The sequence below is a fragment of the Pelodiscus sinensis genome, chromosome 9 (assembly GCF_052426305.1).
Source record: "Pelodiscus sinensis isolate ZL-2025 chromosome 9, ASM5242630v1, whole genome shotgun sequence".
NCBI classification, from domain to species: Eukaryota; Metazoa; Chordata; order Testudines; family Trionychidae; genus Pelodiscus; species Pelodiscus sinensis.
In genome coordinates, this window is record NC_143060.1 from 25324907 (window position 1) to 25346310 (window position 21404).

At 44.1% G+C, this 21404-nt stretch overlaps 1 protein-coding gene across 1 annotated transcript in view; it reads right to left on the bottom strand.

The window, feature by feature from the left end:
• Positions 1-21404, bottom strand: part of ERICH3 (glutamate rich 3) — a 72534-nt gene that overhangs the window by 46040 nt on the left and 5090 nt on the right. Inside the window, exons 2-6 of the mRNA XM_014577164.4 lie at positions 8853-8946; positions 8452-8577; positions 4309-4380; positions 2509-2637; positions 54-215 (exon numbers count right to left, since the gene is read on the bottom strand). Of these exons, the coding sequence (XP_014432650.2) occupies positions 54-215; positions 2509-2637; positions 4309-4380; positions 8452-8577; positions 8853-8946 (583 nt within the window). The remainder of the gene's footprint in view (positions 1-53; positions 216-2508; positions 2638-4308; positions 4381-8451; positions 8578-8852; positions 8947-21404) is intronic.

The window sequence follows — 21404 nt, forward strand, 5'->3', positions numbered from 1 at the left end:
GATGGGTCCCTTGTAATTCCCAATGTAAGTCTCATAAAGAAAAAGGAGCTAACCTCACTGGAAAACTGATGATCATGTTCAAGTTCCAAGAACTTTTGTTTGGATCTTGAAGGAGTCTTTGGTGTGGATCCTGCTGTGGGATATCCAGGAAGTGGCTGTAGTCGGACTGGGCGTTGCATATTTCCTGGTGCAGTGTTTGGCCGAGGAGAGGAAGACTGGACAATTGAAATAAGAGAAGAGCCATTTAAAAGGTGCCTTCATGCACATTTCAGAACCGAGGAGTAATCCAATAAAGCAATAGTTCTCAACCTTTCCAGACTACTGTACCTCTTTTAGGAGGATGATTTCAGTCAACTCCAGATAGTGGGGACTGGGCTTTGGCTTTAGCATGTATCTTACTTTTGTAGAGCCCCTGTGCCAGTCCTGCACTCGTGTTTACATCATTTTAGTTTAGGCAAGTGTGTACACACACAATACTATACACAGAAACAATCTATCGAAATACGTACAAAACAAGCTGAACTTAAAACAGAAATCACTGCAGATAACTATAAATCTTAGGGCTAGACTACATGAGCAGCATGACAGTGGCACAGCTGCATTGATGCACTTGTGCAGCTGTAAGCACTCTATGCCGATGGGAGAGAGCTTTCCCATTGGGACAAAGAAACCATCTCCATGGGAGGCAGTAGCTATGTTGGTGGGTAAAGCTCTCCCACCAATATAGCACCGTCCACACTGGCACCTAAGTCAGGGTAACATATGTCGCCCATGAGGATGGTTTATTCACACCTTCAGTGACATAGTATGAGGTGTTGAAAAGCCTGTATTCAAATTTGTAGAATCTGTTTGGCCCACACAAGTTTGGGTTTTAGTTTATGTGGCCCTCCTGTGTAATATGGTTGGGCACCACCACAATAGAAGATATTACCTCAACCACCTTGCCTCTCTATTCACTTCTGAAAAGCACAATCTAGCAGCTCCCCAAGAGCAGTCTACCAGCTTGCAGGAGCCTGCCAGGGGCTGGAGAAGGCAGGTGCCTTCCTGGTCCAGGGTGGAGATCATGGACCTTATTCAGGTTTGGGGGGGATGACCCCAACATCCATGATCTTTGCCATTGATGGAGGAATGCGGCCGTCTATGGCAGGATAGCTGGCAGCCTAGTCACCAAAGGCCACATGCGAATCCAGGAGCAGGTTTGCATGAAAATCAAGTTGGTCCAGCAAGACCCCCAATCCTGGGTCCTGACCTTCCCCTTCTTCCCCTGGATTCCCCCTTCCAGATCCCTCATCCCAGGTTTCCCACCTCTCCCACTCTCTCTCTTCCCCTCTCCCACCTCCTTTTCCCAGTTTCCCCAGAGGTTCATCTCCCCCAGTTTTGTTCAATAAATCCAGTTACTATTTTTGAACATACATGTCTTTTATTTGACATCAGGAAGGGGGGCTAGGGAGGGGTAAGTGGAAGGATGTGAGGGAGGAATGGGGCACGAGCCCCGGTGGGGAGGACCAAGGTGGCTCTGAGGGCTCCTCGGGGTGGATGCTCTCCCACAGGGCCTCCTGGATCCTGACAGTCCCCCGATGGACCCCCGGATGGCAGCCTGCAACAAGTGCAGCCGGGTTGATGGCAACGACCCCACCAGATGCACCAGCATGCCCAGGGGCAGCTCTGGTTCCATGTGGCCTAATGCTGTGGTGTCCCGATTGTGGGCACTTAGGGCACTCCAAGAGAGGACTGCTGTGCTGTCACTCATCAAAGTAGACAAGCAAGCGGGAAACCCTGAGAACTGTCTGTCCAGGGTGGGGGTAGGGTCCCTTTAAGCACAGGACTCAGACTCAGGCAGCAGCCCCACACACTAAGTCCTAACCTGATGCCCTGCTAGCACTGGTTCCGGCCATCCTTAACTTCGGTTCAGGGTCCACTCAGTGTGGACGTGCTATTTCAAAATAGATTTTGTGTGTAGATGCATTAATTCAAATTAGCTTAATTCAAATTAACTATTTCGAATTATGTTAACGTGAATTGATGCTATAGTGTAGACGTACCCTGACACTTATTGTAGTGTATTAGATCTCAGCTTGGGTGGTGGTACAGATAAAAGAGAGAATTAAGGTCGTGAAATAGGGTTATCATGAAAGCCACCATTCTCTAAATACGGGTCTAACCCACACACTTAATGGGTGTGGTTCACTGTCGCATGTAGTGGCACTTAGACCACTTACAGAGAGAAAGAGAGAGCTAATGAGTGAGCTCTATAGCCTTAGCTGAGAACCAGCTGGCTTTATAGCTCAAGCTGCAGAGGCTCATATGCTAAGCTTCAAAGAGCCCAGGTTTGGTTCCACCTGAAAGTTGTTATATTGGCATGCTACTCGTGCCACATAGCATGTAGCTTTTTCTCTAAGGGCCTGATTCTACTCCCTTTGGAACAATGAAGTCAATCAATACTACAAAGTAGAGATGTAATAGATGTAAATATAATGGTGCAAGATTAAGGTATGTGATAAGACTCACTGCTTGTGAAGGACCAGATTGCTCTCCATCCGCTAAAACATGGTGTCCATAGCGACTTCTTGGACCAGCTGGTGGACGTGGAGAGAGCAGAGGATTAATATCCTCCACTGATCTTCTTGATCGTTCCACCTAGAGGAAGAGAAAGTTATGCAATTGGGCTCTTTGTCTGAGAGAGGCTATAGATAGACTCTGTCAAGGAACACTTTGCTTGCATTCTGAAACTGCTTGCACTAGGTGTCTGCAAATAACTAACAGTTTTGGCAGGTACTTGAATCAGTGCTTAGGTCATTATTCTTGGTATAGAAAAAGAGATCCAGGTCTAACAGCATAGCAGGAGGGAAGAGGAGATGGATAAAATGGGAGAAGAGAGAGAATTTGAATTTCTGAGTCTTTGGTTCCTGATTCTGTTACCTCTCTTCTCTCTTTCTGTCTCTGCCCGTCCCTTCTAGTCTTATCCAAACATGTGATAATCCCGTTAGTTCCACTCCTCCTCTCCTTGCTTCTGTGTATGTTTTGAATATCCGCCCTCTCCCTATCGCATTCTCTTTATACCTTGTTTTGTTTGAAGGCCTGTTTCTTTTCTGAAGTTAGAGGATCTTCTGCAATCCCCAACTTACTTCCTTTGCCATCTCTTCTCTCTAAAAATCTCTATATTGTGGTGATTCTCCCTCTGGCAGTGAAGGACCAGATGTGCCTTTATCTCCTACCCTTTTTACTGTGTAATCCCAGATCATCTACTGGCCAGATTAGTAGAAGATGGTGAAGAAAGATGTAAATTATAATTCCCTGCATCTACCTCCCTCTTGAGTCTCAAAAGGGATTAACCCCAAGAGACAGAAGACAACCAGCACCCAGCGTAGGATTCCTACTGACAGAAGCCATTTTAGTTTATGGTCAAGAGTCCAAAATGACCCATCACTGCAGCAGGCATTCTTCCATAAATGGTCCCCTTGGGCAGACTTCTCATCTTTTAGACTGGGCTCAGACTAAATATCACAGCACTGGCATTTTCATTTATTTTTCCTTCTCCCTGTTGCAGCTGAGATGCAGAGACAAGTGCATCAAACTCCTGATAGTTTGCAATTGTTTCTGCATGTAATCAAAGGACCAGACACCTTCTTAACATAACCAGTGTGGTCAACCCTCAAGATTTTGTTGCTATGAATCTCATGATAATTGCTATCTTCCTTAAAGCCTCAGCTCCTGCAGTCAAGTGGATGTGATGATTTCAGCCTTCATTCTTAACTAAAAAGTCAGTTTTCTAGCCCGCATGGCTGTGGAGAAAGCTTCAAAATGTGACCCCAGTGCACCCAAAAGGCTCAAAAAGTAGAAGGCAAATAAAAAGAACACTAAATCTATTATTTTTACACAATCTCATGATCTAAAGCTATAATCTCATAATCTCTTTTTACACAATCTCGTGATTTTTGAACATGTGGGGATAGTCATACTCTCCACTGTGTGTGCATCCCTACCGTTAAGGATAGGAGACTAATTGAGAAAATGGGATCCTCAGTATGAGTTTTTAAGCACTCCTCACAGGAGTTGAAGAATTTCAGTTCAGCTGGAGAGTTATTCCTGCCATATGCGTTCTACTTGCTTCATGGCTAAAGCAGCCACTCACTTCCATGGGACTTCCACAAGTCCCAGGGCTATACAATCAATGCCCAAATACAGGGGTTCCAGAATAGCGACTCTCGAAAGAACTCTACCCTAGTGTGGTGCTGACTCAGAGAAAAACCATGCAGAAGCAAGTAATACAGGACAACTGCCCTGTTTGCTCAGGCAACACATCCTTACCTTGAGTCTCTGAACGCGCTCCCTCCTCACAACATTTTCCAGTTGTCTTTTTATTTCCAGCTGATGATGACGCTGTCAGTGCAAAAGAGAAAGCAATCCTATTAATTACCATAAGGAGCAGCCAGTGAATACAACAAGGCTGTGCAGTGCTCCAGCTTTGGGTACCTCTCATGTGCTCGGCTGGTTATTGCACCTGTGGCTCACTGCCCCGTAACTATAATTGACTTGCCTTGCACTTCAGCATGGGAAATAGTTACCTGCTCAACATTAAAGCTATAGTGACCCTGTTGGCTTTTACTTCTGCAGATGTTATTCTCACTACCAGCACAGAATACTGAGAGCAGAATTGTGCTAATAGCTTTGTATGAGCAGAGGAAACACTGGGAAGTTTTTCTGCTTTGGATTAGAAAAGTGGCATGAGATCAGCTGAGTGACATCACAGCTGCAAAAAATATGTTTAATTATTTACATTGAGCTGAACTACTCTCGTGCAGGAGTTGGTATGTGTCTGCAGAAATGACTCTGTTGTCTGCCCTGCCTGGGGACCTAACACTTCGCTGCCCTGTCACAGGAACACACAGAGTCCCAGTTCACTCCATGGCTCCTCTTACTCGAGGGGGAAGTAATTGCCACTGTACTATAGTTGTAACAGATTCCTTCCTTCCTCCCACCCTGGGGGGGGGGAGGGAGGGTAGTGGGGAGCAAAGCATTGGCAGTGCCCATTCTTCTCTTGTTGCACAGCATCATCTTGTAGAGCCTGCACCTACCTAGCAGGAAGCAGGCTGCAGAGATGCAGGGGGCTGCTGAGTAACAATACAGAGTCTGGTTTCATCCATCATGTCGCTTAGGAACCAGTTAAACAACTGCTGTGCAAGGAAAGCAGAAATCCTCAGCTGTGTGGAGAAAGCTGATGATGATCCCCCCCTGTTCCCCCCATGCATGGGAGGGGAGGGCGTGAGTGTACTCCAAGGGCATGTCTACACAAGGAAATTATTTCAGAATAACTACATTTAAAATAATAACTCCCGAAATACCTATATCAAAATAAGTTTATTCCCCAAGGAAAGCAGGAGTACAGATTTTGAAATACCAGCCCATTTCAAACTAATGGGACTGGTAGTATGGATGCTCCACTTATTATTTTGAAATAACTCCTTAGTATAGACCAGGGCCAAGAGAAGAGGAAGGAGGGGAAGGAGCCACAGTGTAGGAGCAGTTGGCAAGAGAAAATCTTGCCCCTAATTGATATTTATTTAAAAGTAAGCAACTGTGTGCTACGGGGCTCCATAGTGACCACGAGATTGTGCCTAGAAATGCGCTAAACCCCCTCACTTCAAGGCCAAGAGAGAGTGGAGTCCCTCAGGAGGCGCTCCACAGCTCACCAGTTCAGGCTATAAAATCAAGGCAATCACTCAGTGAGCAGCTAGGGCCTGATTCCTCACTGCCCTTCATTTTGTGCAGGCATTTACACCTTTGCTGCCAAATCAGAAGTCTTCACACCCTCACCCCATACAGATTTTTACCCCACACTGCACTGGTGTAAACAGCCACACCAGTTATAAGACAATGGAGTAGCAACAGTTCCTCAACTGCGGCATCCTCTCCTCTATATAAAAGTGAAAGCAGACTACTGCACCCAGTACTCCAGTACCAACTCGACATCAGAACTAGCTGCCAGCCAGCTGCCAGCAGAGACCTGGAGAGTCTGCAGATAGTTTGCTCTGCAGATCTGCTAGGGATCTGTGCCAGTTGATCTCTGCCCTACTAAGCACAACTACACTCTGTTCCATTTTGCTAGACTGCCTTTTCCACCCATATGAATAAGGGGTCCATGCAGTGGGAGAACTGTGTCTGGATTCTCACAGCCATGCTCTCCTAGGGAGGGGAGGATTAGAACTTCTGCCTAGAATGTATTTTATAAAATGAAGTGGACCTATGTGTGTAATCTGTTGTGGTAGCATCTATGAGCCCTATCCCTGGACCAGAATAGGGATGTAAGCAACTGTAGGGTAAACTGAGGCAGTCCATGGTATCTTGCTGAGAACTGACAACTCAAATCATTAGGCCAGGCCTGGGAAGCACACAGACAGCAGTTAACTTGACCCTGGTTGTCCTGGCAACACATTCCAAAAGGGCCTCACTTTGATAAGGCCGGTACCAAACAACCAAGCATCCACGCGGGATTGTTTTTCATTGTCTGCTTTGTTCCTAGAAAATAAGCTTGGATCCCCAAGATCGCGCCAAGGCAATACCACCCCCGCAGGAGACGTATTATATTTCCGGCCGACAAAATGACCATCAACATGCCTTTGTTTATGTTGGCTTATGTAGCTTGTTAGGAATAACTACCTGTGTTAGTGATAACATGTTTAATTGGCAATGGGCGGAGATACTGTGTAACTTTTGTAGTCATTGGCTTACGTGCATATCTCGCTTCCGCTGCTAGACCTATCAAATCATTCTCCTCCTTCCTTCTACTACCTATATAATCTAATGTATGTTTTGGTTAAATTAGTGCTCACCAGGTTAACCCCTGATGAGTACTCCACCAGCTGTGTGAACCAATAAATCCTCTACTTGTTTTCACCTGCACCCAGCGTGTCCGGAATCATTCCCTACAGCGACTAATTGACTAGTTGACTATCTGCTAAGCAAGAGCTTATCAGATAGTCAACACACTAGTCGACTCGTCACTCCCCGCACACTTGCTGCCTTTATTAGAAAGAGGCAGCAAGGGGGGGGAGGGAAGAGGAGGGAGTGAACCAGCTTAAAAGCCAGTTCCCCCCAGCTCCAGCTCTGTGGGAGGGAATAGGGGCTCAGCGGCAGTGTTCCAACTCTTGTTCATTTCAAAGATTGAAACGCTGCGTGGAGCCCAGGGCTAGGGGCTCTTGTGCATTTCGAGGACTGAAATGCCACGTGGAGCCCGCGGTCTGCGAGGAACTCCCTGCTGGCCCCGGGCTCCACATGGCATTTCAATCTTTTAAATGCACAACAGCCCCTGCTGGGGCTTTTGTACATTTCAAAAGTGGAACGCTGCACTAGTCCTTATTGACTAATCAAATAGTCAATGGAAATCCCATTGACTATTCAATTAGTTAACTAATCGAAATTTAACATCCCTAGGCCAGAACCCCACTGTGATAGGTGCTATGCAAAGAGAACATAATGACAGTTCATGCCCTAAAAACTGTGCAGGGAGGTATTAATGGCAGTTTTAGAGTCTCTTGATTCCATCTGGATAGAAATTTCACAGACAAGTTTTCTTCCCCGGTGTGGTGCTTGAGCCAAGAAGATTCATGGTCTCTGAGACAGGACTGAAGCAGGATCTGCAACACTTGAGACTACAAGCTGCTTGGGGTGAGCTTGAACAACAAATAGCATTATTTGAATATTCAGATGTAAGAACTGTATAATCAGAAAGCCATCCACTGATTATTTGGTTGGGAAGCCAAGCTGGCCAACATAAACAAGAGTGAAGAGGGCAGCTATTTAAATACCAGGCTCTGCAACCCTTTAGAATTTGCAGCTGAAGTCTGGGCAGATCAGTTTAAAGCTCAAAGTCTGTAAGGGGATAGTGAGCTTGAGCTAAATGCAATATGATTATGAAGATAATTGTGTTTAAACAGATGTTAGTCATCCTATTTTTTTTCTTTTTAGGGAAAACTACAGATGGTGAAGGCTGAAGAGTTTCAAAGGGCTGTGCTGTACAGACCCATAGCTTAGAAAAACACAGAAGAATGTAGATCAGTATTCAAATTCTCCATTCAAGCAAAAGCAGGTAAGTAACAACACATTGAAGTAACTAGATCTTTTGGCACACAAGAGGGGTTGTGATTTATCTGACCCTCATGACCTTGGTAGTCTGAGTGCTGAGATGGCTTCCTCTCCTCTTCACGTGGCTGGAAACAGCATCTTCCACCACCACATGCAGATGAGAGGGAGGGGATGAGTGTTGAGACAGGGGGTGTTTCAGAAACATTCTTCTTGTTGGAGCCATCAGGAGTGAAGATGTCATGCCTACCTCTCCATCAAAAACTCTTCTTCTCAGGGTCAGCCCCATGACATACTAGCACTAGTAAACAGCCTTTAGACATGACTAGGGAACTACTCTAAAGGGCTGATACATAGATAATGCAGTCATACCTCCATGTCAAGGACCTTGTGAAATATAGCCTGAGCTAGGCATTCCCGTACATATCTTTGGTGATCCTTCCTCACAGCATTTAGCCGATACTCCTTCTCAGATATTATTCTTCCACTTCTTGAGATCTGCCATAAGCAAATAAAATATAATAAATATAATAACATTTCTAAACGAACCCATGAACAAAAGGAGAGCAAAACTACTTGAAGGCATACACCTTATCTCCACCTTTACTATGTCCCCCACACCATTAGAGACCATAGAGAGACAAAGTGGGTGAGGTAACATCTTTTACTAGAGGGACAAGTTTTTAAAATTGACCATCCTGTTTCTCCACTGAAAAGCAAAAGCACTCAGCTGCTGGAGGTAGGAGTAACAAAAAGGAAGCCTTTGAACCTACCAGCCCCGATCGCTGAAGATGCCGTCTTATCCTTGTATTGCTGAAGTATCCAGCCAAGTGTTTGTCTGTAAGACTGTTGTAGGTTACGAGTGACCTGAAACCAATAACTGAAGTCACCATGGAGACATTATGAAAACCCAGAATTTAGATATTAGAATTGATGAAGTTTTAAAAAATCCACCTGAAATTCAGATGCACAAAGTGCTGTCTTGAAGAATCAATTCAGACATTTTCTCAGATAATCTTTAAATGTGCTATGAAGATTGCATCTCCCTGTTTTATGAGAGATTTACATCTTCTCCAGAAATTACTCACCCCGTGATACAAAGACCCTTTGTTTGCTCAACATGAGATTAAATATCAACTAGTAAAGACTGTTTTCTCAATGGTCCCCAGGCCTGAAGTTTTTCCACAGGCAATATTCCTGTGAGAAGTTTGCCAGAGTAAGAAACTGTTGGATTCATGATAGTTTAATATCATGCTCATAGCACCAATGAACATTCAGACATAATTAATTTGGAGCCAGATTTGACTGCTAGGAGTTTGAATACATGAGGACAAGTTGGTGGATACCAAGTAACCAGTTGTAGCTCTAATCCCACCATGTCAGGTCCTGGTGCAAGCTAGAGTTACAGAAGAACAGTTCTAATTTGCACCAGAGGAAGTTCAAGCATACAAGAAATCTGCTTTCTTACATCCTTTCCCCTGCCTCCAGCAGCCCTCCAACATGCACCCTTCATCCTTTTACACTTGGGCTGGAAGGGGATTCTGCATAATGCAGCTATGCTGTCTCTGCCAGTTTTATGTAGTCAGGGGTCACCTACACAGGGTGAAAATTCCACTGGCCTTCTCCAGCTCCTCTTTGTGCTTGTTACATAACCCAAAATACAGTTAGCAGACCAGAGAATCTGCCTCTTTCAATACATATAATTGAAGCAGCAACTTCTAGCCCCCCTAAATATAAAGAACACGAGTCTTTCTTTTTCCTCCCACAGCATCAGGAGCATCAGGCATCTGCCAGTTTCCACTATGTATTTCAGTTTGTGCTGGTATGTTCAGGCTTCTAAGTATCTTTCTGTATTGTTCTGCATAACGTTTCTGTAGGTCACCTTCCTTTTCCTCTTTGCAGACGGTGTCCATCTTTATCACTATCTATGAGAGTCATGTTGGTGGCATCCTTAAATACTGTTTCTTTAATAAACCTTGCGATGTTTTGAAAATGAAAATGTAAGTTGGCAGTCCAGCATGCAAATGTCTTTTCTAAAAATGGTTGATTAGCTTATGTCTCTACCTTAGCGTTATTCTTGCATGTTTCTTCTGCTGTTATGATTCCATCTGTCTTTCTAGTGTATATCTATTTCCCTTCACTATTGTAATGTCTATAGATGAACTCCATTCCTTGAGGCATTTAGTTTAGAAAACTAAGTCACAGTTGTGTGTGTCCAAAAGGACAGCTTTTCTCTATTTTAAGCCACTCTCTCCGCAAGGATTCAGCTAAGTGGCTGTTTCCCAGGAGGAAATGTTGCCAGGCCAGCAGGCTACTGAGCTAATGAGGAAAGGTTTAGTTAAAGAAATGTGTCCTGCACTGGGCCCTATAGTAGCAGAACTGAAGCTTTGTATGTGATGACTAACTCATAGCAATAGGATTAGCATCTGTCTCACCTATTTTAGGAGCTGTTTAAAAAAAATCAAAGGTATATCAATGCAACTAGAATATATTATTTAAACAAGACACACAAGACGCATGTCCTATATAAATATGCCTGAATTCATCTGCACAGAATTTGCACTGCATCATATTCACAACATTTCATGACATTACAAGATCATGACAGTACTATGTTTTAGTCTGCACTTGTCACATAGCAGCTGTTTGCCCTGTTTAAAGTGCAGCTGGTAATTGTGAGATTGCTCTTTCTGGTTTTCCCCACTATAGCTACAGCCTGTCACAGAAAATCATCAGATCCACTCTGCAAGGTTGAGGCTCTAAAGCTAAATAAGAAAGTCAATATACTCCACAAGCCACTTAAGAACTGGTATAAAACTGCCAACACACACAGGCATCTCTTACGAGTGTTTTGTCTGAACGACTCAGAATCCAGAGCTGATGCAATATGGACATCGTGAGAACTGCAGACACACATTGTAAACCCAGAACTAGATACTATGAAAGGGAATACAAGGCCTTTCTACTGTCCCATAATATGAAGTTTTATTGCCATATTTGGAAAATTAGTTTTGTATCCTCCTTGGTGTATGAATATACAGAGTGCACGGGCTCACAGAATCCTGGAATCCTAGGGCTGGAAGAGACCTCAGGAGGTCATCGAGTCCAGCCCCCTGCCCAAAGCAGGACCAACATCAACTCATATCGAAGGCCAACACTCATACAGAAGAAGATAGGGCAAAAGGTTTTCACTAGCCTTTCAAGAATGTAAATGCCACTAGCCTAGAAAGCTTAAGGTACTGAATAACTCACCCTGATGTGCAATATGAACCTTCTCAGGAAAAAGCAGTTAGATATCCTGTATCTGTTATGCTGCTCTGTAGCGTTCAGATTTTTAAGGAGACCAGTTACTTAAACTGTAAGTGCTTCAGGCAGAGACTATTTTTGCATCTGGTAGAGCACCTTGAACAATGGGGCCCTAGTCTAGTGCTGCTGCAATATAAACAATGACTACATAAGAACACAGGAGCTGCCATATTGGGTCAGACACGTTGTCCAAGCCCAGTATCTTGTCTTCAGACAGTGGCCCAGGGTGGGCAATAATTTTCTCAGGGTAGGGAACTTAATGAATTTTGGTGCATGGTCACAGGCTGGCTCCACCTCCCAGAAGGGGCAGGGCCTGGAGTGGAAGGCACTGGGGAGCACTTTCCCTCAACAGTTGTCTAGGGCTGGAGGCTTTGAAGTAAAAACATAACAAAGGATTCTTGGCTCGTGGTCAGGGGGAAAGAGGGAGGAAGGGGAGCAGTTGCCCCCGGGCCACCATGCTAAGATGAGCGCAGGGAGAACGGCGCAGGTGGGTCTGACATGGCCGCAGCTGCTGCGGCAGGGCCAAGCGGTCCCAGACCTGCCTGCACCTTTGTCACTGCACTCACCCTAGCACGGCGCCTGGGAGCAACTGCCTCCTCCCTGTTCTCCCCATCGCTCTGCCCCTGCTCCTGGTTCCCGGCCCTGCCACTACCGTGTTGCCTGGTAGCCGCCTGGGTTTGCTGCAGCTATTTAAAAGGTTCGCAGCTCTGGCCCCTGCTGGGGTAACACTGCAACTGGGAGCCATGTGCACAGGCGGCAGGATATAAAGAGCAGCCAAATGCAATCCGCGGGCCAGATCAACGTTTTAGGCGGACAGGATCCAGCCCCCAGGCAGCACCTTGCCCAGCCTTGCAGTGGCCAAAGCCAATGTTCAGAGGGAATGAGCAGAACAGGAAAGCATCAAGTGATCCATCCCCTCTTGCCCATTCCCAGTTTCTGGCAATTAGAAGCTAGTGACACCCAAAACATTAGGCTGCATCCCTGCCCATCTTAGCTAATAGCCACTGATGGACCTATCCTCCATAAATATATGTACGTAATTCATTTATGAATCCTGCTCTAATTTCAGCCTTTACAACATCACCTGGCAATGAGTTTCACAGGTTGACTTTCTGTTCTTTGAAGAAGTATTTCCTTTTGTTTGTTTTAACAAGTAATATCTATAATAGCTGTTTACAGAAGCTAGTACTGGGACATTTAAAGGAAGCTGGATAGTCAGAACCCATTTAATTTAAATGGGAATTGGGCTCCTATCTCGCCTAGATACCACTGAAAATCTCATATAGTTCAGGTAAGAGAACAGTAAGAGTGTACAAGATTAACCTCTACACATATTTTAGTGTGTAAGCACTAAGGATTGGAGAATTGCTTAGTGTGCAACCAAGCTTAGTGGCAATAACAATAGCAAGAACTCAGCATTTATGATAGTTCTAATATACTCAACTAACATTAATTATTACAGCAACCCTAGGAAGAATGTATATGAGAATCGTTTTATAGATGGGGAAAGTGAAGCAAAGAGATTTGTATAAAGCTACACAATCAGTAGCAGAGCCATTATTATAATTCAGGACCTCCTGACTCCCAGCCTGCATTTACTCATTGATTCTGTATGGAATTAAAATATGATGGCAGGAATATGCAGGCTCAGGAAAGTTATTTTCCTTCCAGACTGTGGAGCAGTAAATACAGTCCAAGCCAAGGTGGGAAAAGATAGAAAATCCATTGCTTAGGACATTTGAAACTAAAATAGCCCAAGAAAAAGCTTAAAAATACATCACAGGGAACAGATATAGAAATGTAGCCGTGTTAGTCTGGTGTAGCTGAAACAAAATACAGGACTATGTAGCACTTTAAAGACTAACAATCATCTAATAAACCATCTTGTTAGTCTTTAAAGTGCTACATAGTCCTGTATTTTATCACAGGGAACAAGACTCCTCTAGGGGAGTGCTCAAGCCTCAGGTGCCTTGAGCTACACTTGATACATATGAGGGGGAAGATGCAAAGAGAGCTTTATTCTTTCTCATGGACTGGAGCTGGTTCAGCCCCAGCACAATGTGAGCAGCTTCATCACTATTATAAACTTCACTTGCATCGAACATCTCCTTACAGGCTCTTGTAATGGCTGATGATTGATGGAATGCAAAGTGCTTGGGCTACCCCCAACTTTTGCCCCATCTTATCCCCTATATTGGTGGTTCAAGGGCAGTGTGTCATAGAGCCCCATTTAGGGCAACTCCAAGTCCACTTCATGTCACTAGAGCAGCACACAGAGGTCCAAGAACTGGTTCAAGATAATTTAACCCAGTGGCTTTCTTTCATTTCTATTTACATATTCAACAGCCTTGAAAAATGAACTTAGGGTTGCCAGATGGTTTAACCAAAAATACCAAACACCCACACACTGGGGGAGAGGAGGGGAGGAACCACCAGGGAAAAAAATCTGTTGAGAAAAAAAAAGGACCCAAGAGTTGTTAAGCAAAAAAAAATTTTAAAATTTTAAAAACAGCATGGCCCCTTTAAGAAACGCTTTTGAGGCCATCCACCATCTTGTCTCCCTGCTCCGGGCTGGACAGATCCCCTGCAGAACCAGGTAAGCACCTGGGTTTTTTGCTTCCTGGACAGGAAAAAAAAAATCAGAAAATACTGGACATTTTAGGTGTCCGGTATTTTCTGAATTTTTTTACCAGACAGGAGGCAAAAATCCTGGACTGTCCGGGTCAATACCGGACGCCTGGTAACCCTAAATGAACTTGACCATCAGAATAAACAAATAAATGTGTGTCTTGTTTAATACTCAAAGAAACACAGAAAGAACCACAAGTGAAGAAGGATGGTCCAGGGAGCCAAGAAATTGGGCTGCCGTGCCTGCCTCTATCCCCAAACAAGTTATGAGACCTTTGGAAAGTCACCAAGGCCAACAATGTCAAAAGTCTCCACTAAACGTAGGCACCTCCATTTTGGGGCATCCAGTCTGAGAGAACCATGGGCTGACTGTCAAAGGTACTGAGCACTCAGAGCTCCCTTGGAACTCAATAGGAACTAATAGGTGCTCAAAAGTTCTGAAAATCTAATCCAAACTGTCCCAATTGGGCACCAAAAACTGAGGCATCCATTAGTAAGTAAGAACATTTAGCACCTTTGTTTCTCAGTTTTCCCTTCTGTAAAATGACACCAACAATATTTACCTCAAGGGAGGGAAAAGGTTGAGACTAATTAGTTCACTGATATTTGTATAGTACCTTTGCATGCTGATGGAAGATGCAGCAGATGTGCAAGGTATTTTATTATATGATGTCTGAGCAATCTGGTGAGAAGCTGGGTTTTATTTTACTCTAAACTAGGCTGTACATTTGGCCAGTATCTTTGAACAGGCTTCATTTCTATACACACTGCACCATAATAACTCTAACTCAGGAACCAATCCATGCAACAAACCTCGGTGCCAACTCTGCCCACATATATACACCAACAACACCATCACAAGAACTAACCACATCAGCCATACTGTCACTGGTTCATTCTCCTGCACATCTACTAACGTAATATATGCCATGATGTGCCAACAATGTCCTACTGCTATATACATCGGCCAAACTGGACAGTCCCTACGTAAAAGAATCAATGGACACAAATCAGATATTAGAAATGGCAACATACAAAAACCTGTAGGGGAACACTTCAATCTTCCTGGACACACAATTGCAGATCTCAAGGTAGCCATCCTGCAGCAAAAAAACTTCAGGACCAGACTTCAAAGAGAAACTGCTGAGCTACAGTTCATCTTCAAGTTTGACACAATCAACTCTGAATTAAACAAAGACTGTGAATGGCTTGTTAACTACAAAAGCAGCTTCTCCTCTCTTGGAATTCACACCTCCAGATCAGCTACTAGAAGTGGACCTCATCCTCCTTGATTGGATCCACCTCGTCATCTCCAGCCTGATTCTGGCCTGCATATTTATGCCTGCCTCTGGAAATTTCCACTACATGCATCTGACGAAGTGGGTCTTTGCCCACGAAAGCTTATGCTCCTACACTTCAGTTAGTCTATAAGGTGCCACAGGACTTCTCGCCACTGTAAGCAAAAGAGCTCTCAAGTTCAGAGGGGGAAAATTCTCCTAAGAAAAACAAGAGGAAGGTGACGGATTTACAGGCAGATTATTTTTGATTTCATAATAATCTCATAGGTAGCCTGCACCAACCAAATTAAACTTTAAACAAACAATTTAGTTTAGTGTGTTATGCATGGAGATTAAACACTGGTACTATAGCAACTGTTTCATGTTACTTTCTTGAGCCCTCGTTTGCATTTGCATTTGAAACCGCCAGATTATAGCTATTACACCAAGTATTGATTTACACAATCACTTGGAAATGCTGTACCATATTATTAAAGACAGAAGAGAAATTTAACCCAATCTCCTTTTATTTACTTCCTTCCATTTAGTATTTCATGGGTCATAAAACAAGTTATAATACAATTGATCTCTGGGCATGTAGCATTCCTAGTTCTTAGTAGACTTCTTGTTCTTGAGTTTTCTTTGAATTCTCATCTCAAAAATACTGAATTCAAATTCAAAGTTCAGTTGAATACTTGAGAGGGGCAGAAATGTTCTTTGGGGCTTGACTGAAATCCCATTGAAATCAAGGGGGAAAGTTCCACTGTATTTGACAGACTTTAAGCCAGGGTCATACTGATCTACCCTGACTGGTTAGCATGTAACTGATCAATGCAGTGTAGCGAGACATCAGTTGGAATTCAGTTTTGAGTCACATGTATGGAGTATGTGCCTGGTGCTACAAAGCCTTGTGCACGAGAATCATCCAGTATCTGGTAAATATTGAACTGGTCACATGTTAAAGGATGGTTGTTATAGCTTAATACTATGCAGAAGTGGGACGTAGTAACACTGTGTAGGGCAGAGGTAGGCAATAAGCAATCTGCAGGCCAGGTGCAGCTTGCCAGGATTAGCTCCTGGTAGGCCACCAGCTCTTTATTTACCAGTGCATCCACAGGCATGGCTGCTTGTAGCTCCCATTAGCCGCAGATCACTGTTCCCGGCCAAAGGGAGCTGCTTGAAATGGTGTCCCTATCCGCACTACTTCCCACAGCTCCCATAGGCCAGGAATGGTGATCCACAGCCAACGGGAGCTGCAAACAGCTGTACTTGTGGATGCACTGGTAAATAAAGTGACAATAGCCAAGGGCTATCCCAGGTGAACTGCCTTTGGCTTACTGCCCACCCCTGCTGTAGGGGCTGGCTCCAAATCCCACTGAAATAAATGGGACATCAACAGGCCTTGGAGCAGGCCCTCTTAGCACTTCAAAAGGATTGTGTGCATGCATATTGTTCATATGGAATGTATCCCATGTAAGACGTTATCCTCTAAATGGAAAGGCACACCGTTTATTCAAAGTCCTGAATTTCAGATGAGGTTTATATTCTCAGGTGCTGAAAGCTGCCTATGGCACAGATATAATGTGTTCATTGTTGTGACAAGGGCACCAGCAGCAAACTTCTCACATTACCTCTCCCAGCTAAGCCACAGAGTGTTATTTACCTCCAGCTAATTCACTAACTATATCTGATGATCAGATTCAGTAAAATGTGTCTCACTTGCGGTAGAAAAAAGCAGGGAAATGATCAAGAAAGATTAAGTAAAATACCTCATCACAGCAGACAGGTTCAGTTTGGTCTTTTTTTTTTTCCTCTAGCTCATTGTTCTTGCTGTTTCATTCTATATTTGTAGTCTCTTTATTGGCCAAATTAGAATACCCAAATTCCACATGTGAACATTCAGGCCAGTAGTTAGGTGTTTAAGACAGGCATTGACATACATGAAACAAAATACAGGACTATGTAGCACTTTAAAGACTAACAAGATGGCTTATTAGATGATGAGCTTTCGTGGGCCAGACCCACTTCCTCAGATCAGATAGTGGAAGAAAATAGTCACAACCATATATACCAAAGGATACAATTAAAAAAAATGAACACATATGAAAAGGACAAATCACATTTCAGAACAGAGGGGAGATGCGGAGGGGAGGGGGAACGTAAATGCCTGTGAGTTAATATTAGAGGTGGGGAAGGGGAGATGTCTGTGAGTTAATGGTATTAGAGGTGATAATTGGGGAAGCTATCTTTGTAATGGGTAAGGTAGTTGGGGTCTTTGTTCAGCCCCCTGCAGAGAGTGTTGAATTTTAGCATGAATGCCAGTTCAGAGTCTGGCTACACCAGACTAACACGGCTACATTTCTATCACTATTGACATACATATGTGCCTATTTGGACAGGGAAAGTCAGAAGATAAATATCCTACTAAGGCAACCAGGCTTGGAAATTAGGCCACCATGGCTTCACATTCACTTTCAGGTTATTTACGACAGAAGGCTTAGCATTGCATTCCAGAAAGATCTCTTTAGGTTTATATCCTGTGCCCAGGAGTAGCCACAATTCAGTCCTTATGAAACCAACCCATCCAGGGAAGTAAATAGCAGAGGATCTGTGCAGGAACGGTCTTCTGGCCATGCTCCTAGCCACTTGTAGGCTGCTTTGCAGGGAACCCCCAATGAGTGGGACTTCCTATACAGACTAGCCAATTAGCCTGTCATAAGACGGGATTTTCAGGTCTCTCCTCCACATCGGTCTTCTCTCCTGAGCCTTCGGTCTCTCGCTCCGTCTCTCTCTCCACCTCCTACTGCCTCCCCCCCCCCTCAGCTCTCCTCCGCCTCCTGCCTGCCCCTCTCTCTCTCTCTCTCAGCTCTCCTCCGCCTCCTGCCTCTCTCTCTTTCTCCTTCTCTTCTCCTCCCCCTTCTGCCTCTCATTCGGGGGACCGTGGAGCCCAAACGGTCGCTTGCACCACTTGCTCCCACGCGGTGGCCTGGCTGAGCAGCGCAGAAGTCAGCCAAGCACGGCAGGAGATGAAGGGGGGTGGGGAAGTGACATTCACAGCCACGGGGCGGGGCCTGGAGCTGCTGTCACACCGCATGTCACCGCCCCGCCCCCCTCCCCTTTGCCTCCCACCATGGCACTCGGCTGACTTCCACGCTGCTCTACTGGGCCTCCACGGGGAGCAAGCAAAGGGAGGCGGGGCGGTAACGTACACGGCCAGGCCCCACCTCCTGGCCATGTACATTACCACCCCGCCCCTCTTCCCCTCCCGCCGTGGCACTCGGCTGACTTCTGCACCGCTCAGCTGAGCCGCCACAGGGGAGCAAGTGGCACAAGCGGCCGTTTGGGCTCCGCACTCCCCATGCAGCACGGGCCGCCCAGAGGGAACAGCCAGCATTTCAGGCAACAGCGCCCCCCAGAGGGAACAGCCAGCATTTCAGGCAACAGCACCCCCCAGAGGGAACAGCCAGCATTTCAGCATTACAGACTCTCAGACACTGGGCTACTATATATATGATTCCAAATGCTATCTCCTCAATTTCCAAGTTCCATTACACAACACACAATCTGGCCTACAGTAAGCTCAGAAAATCTGCTAAAATGCTCCATTTTTAATAAAGCTGTTGTGGGGGGCAGGGATGGGGGGGAAGGAGATGCCTGTAATGGATAGCTTGGCCTGATATCATCCAAGATATGCATCAGTTCATTTGCTTACCACTCACACTTTGGTATCATTTACACTACTAGGATAACATCTTAACAACCTGTTCAAGAAAATAAATTGCTGTTACTGAAGCCATCTCTCCTCTTTTTGAATTAAGAAAAGTAATAAATTAATAAAAACAAGTACAAATACTCAAAGTGACTGATGGATAAATGCCTAAAAACTATCAGCTACCTTGTCTCTCTAATGTCCTAGGATCAACTCAGCTACAATTATACCATCTATACACCAACAAACAGAATTTTGCCTTTTTGAAAATTATCAGACTAACAAATTTTGAAGATCCCCAAAACACCCTGAAATAATTCTGTCAATGGCACCTGGGACTTAAGTTATTCAAAACCCAGAGTATGTGCTGCTCATTCATATTGCATATGATTTCAGATATGTTTCTTTTACTGCCTCGGGGTATCCAGCAGAACCATGTCATTTTCACCGAACCTCCCAGCACCGCTTAGTTAAACCACTAAACATTTAGCGAATTAAGGGATTATTCATTTGGAATGTTCTACTCTACAGGGTTTTCATTTGCAACATTGGTGCCAGATATTTTTCAGCAATATCTGGTGTTTACCAGTTTACAATGTATTATGTACTATAGCTCAGAGACAAACAATGTTGTCTCTGAGGTAATGATTTTATGACCATTTTTATTGACTCAGAAGGATATTTGAACAAAGTCTGTGCAGGCCTCTAATGTTATTTTTATAAATCAAATCTTCATGGTTAATTGTTCATGGTGTAATTAAGTTAGTAATATTCCACTAAAGAAACAGACTAAGAGAGCATCAATGCCTTATTTATTGATTGGTAGAGTCACTGGGAGTTACAATTCCTGTTTTATATTCTTCAATTGCAGTTTATTGCCACTTTTCCACTTAAACTGTAATGAGAACAAACAGTTCTAGCCAGGATGGCGCTTCATTTTCAGCTTTAATAAAATTTTTAATAAGCTATCGAATCTTGCACTATTTCCAGCTGGTGCTATACACAGACTCTCACCATTCTTATTTACCTTGCAAACAGAAGAAATCTAAGAGACGTATGTTATCTTTATGCATTAATTATCAACCATCAACAGCTTCCTCAACACTTTACAACACAAAAGAGCCAAATCCTACAACCCTGACTCATACAAGAAGTCCCACTGAAGTGATTTGTGAGCATCTTCAATGAGACTTCTTGTGAAGATAGAGACTTCTCACATGAGGAAGGTTTTGCAGAATTAGGTGACCTGAAATGGAGTCTTGCCATGCCCCCTCTGCAGCCGCCATGCCCCCATTTCCAATGGGCTTCTCAGTAGAGGAGGCCCTGCCAGACCAGAGGTATGCTTTTGGGAGCTGGAGTTTTTTTTTAAAGAGGGAAAAGCAGATCATAAACCCCAGCAGCAGAGGCTTTCAAGGTCCCATCTGGGAGTGTCTGCCTCAACCAAGCTAATCATGTGCAGCTGAGCCTTATTACCCATCAAAGAACTGGGCTACTCTCAGCCTAGGCAGAGAAATGGATTTTGCTGTCTACAAGCCAGGCCAGGCCTCCAGAGCCAGAACAGCTGCCTTGATCATATTGCTGTATATTTACTGATGTTTATTTCATTTGCTGTTTATGAACTTAAACTACATGAAGGAAATGTGGCCAGTGACTTGAGATGGGTTTGTTTCCATTTTTGGGGTAGGAGGGTCATTTGTTGAAAAAGAATGTTGTGATATAATTCTGAAACCCCATAGCTGAACTGTTATTTTGATTTGTAAGGGGGAGTCTCTCTCTCCACCTGTTCCTAGCAAAATGCTTCAAGGCAGTATGTCTGAAAACAGCAGCAGTCTGCTCAGTGAGATCTCTTTGCAGGGCCTAGGCCATAAACCAGCTGGAAAAGAGGGTGAAAAACAGTGAGATGGCCACATTTGCAGACAATACAGAATTACTCAAGACAGTTAAGTCCAAAACTGTGAAGTGTTACAAAGGGATCTCACTAAACAGGGCAACAAAGTGGCAGATTAAATGCAACACTGGTAAATGTGAAGCAATGAACACAGGAAAAAAAGAATCCCAACTATACATATAAATTGAAGGGGTCCAAATTAACTGGTCCCATTCAAGGAAAAAGTTCTTGGAGTCATTATGGATAGTTCTCTGAAAATATCCACTCAATGTGCAGCAGCATTGAAAAAGCTACCAATGTAAAGAATGATTATGAAAGGGATAAATAATAAGATAGGGAAAAAATCATAATGCTGCTAAATAAATCCATAGTACATCCACACCTTGAATACTGCATGCATCCCTGTGATCAGCCTATCTCAAAAAATATATTAGAATTGGAAAAGGTGCAGAGAAGGGCAACAAAAATGGGGAGATGGAATAACTCCCATACAAGGCAAAAATTAAAAAACAGGGCC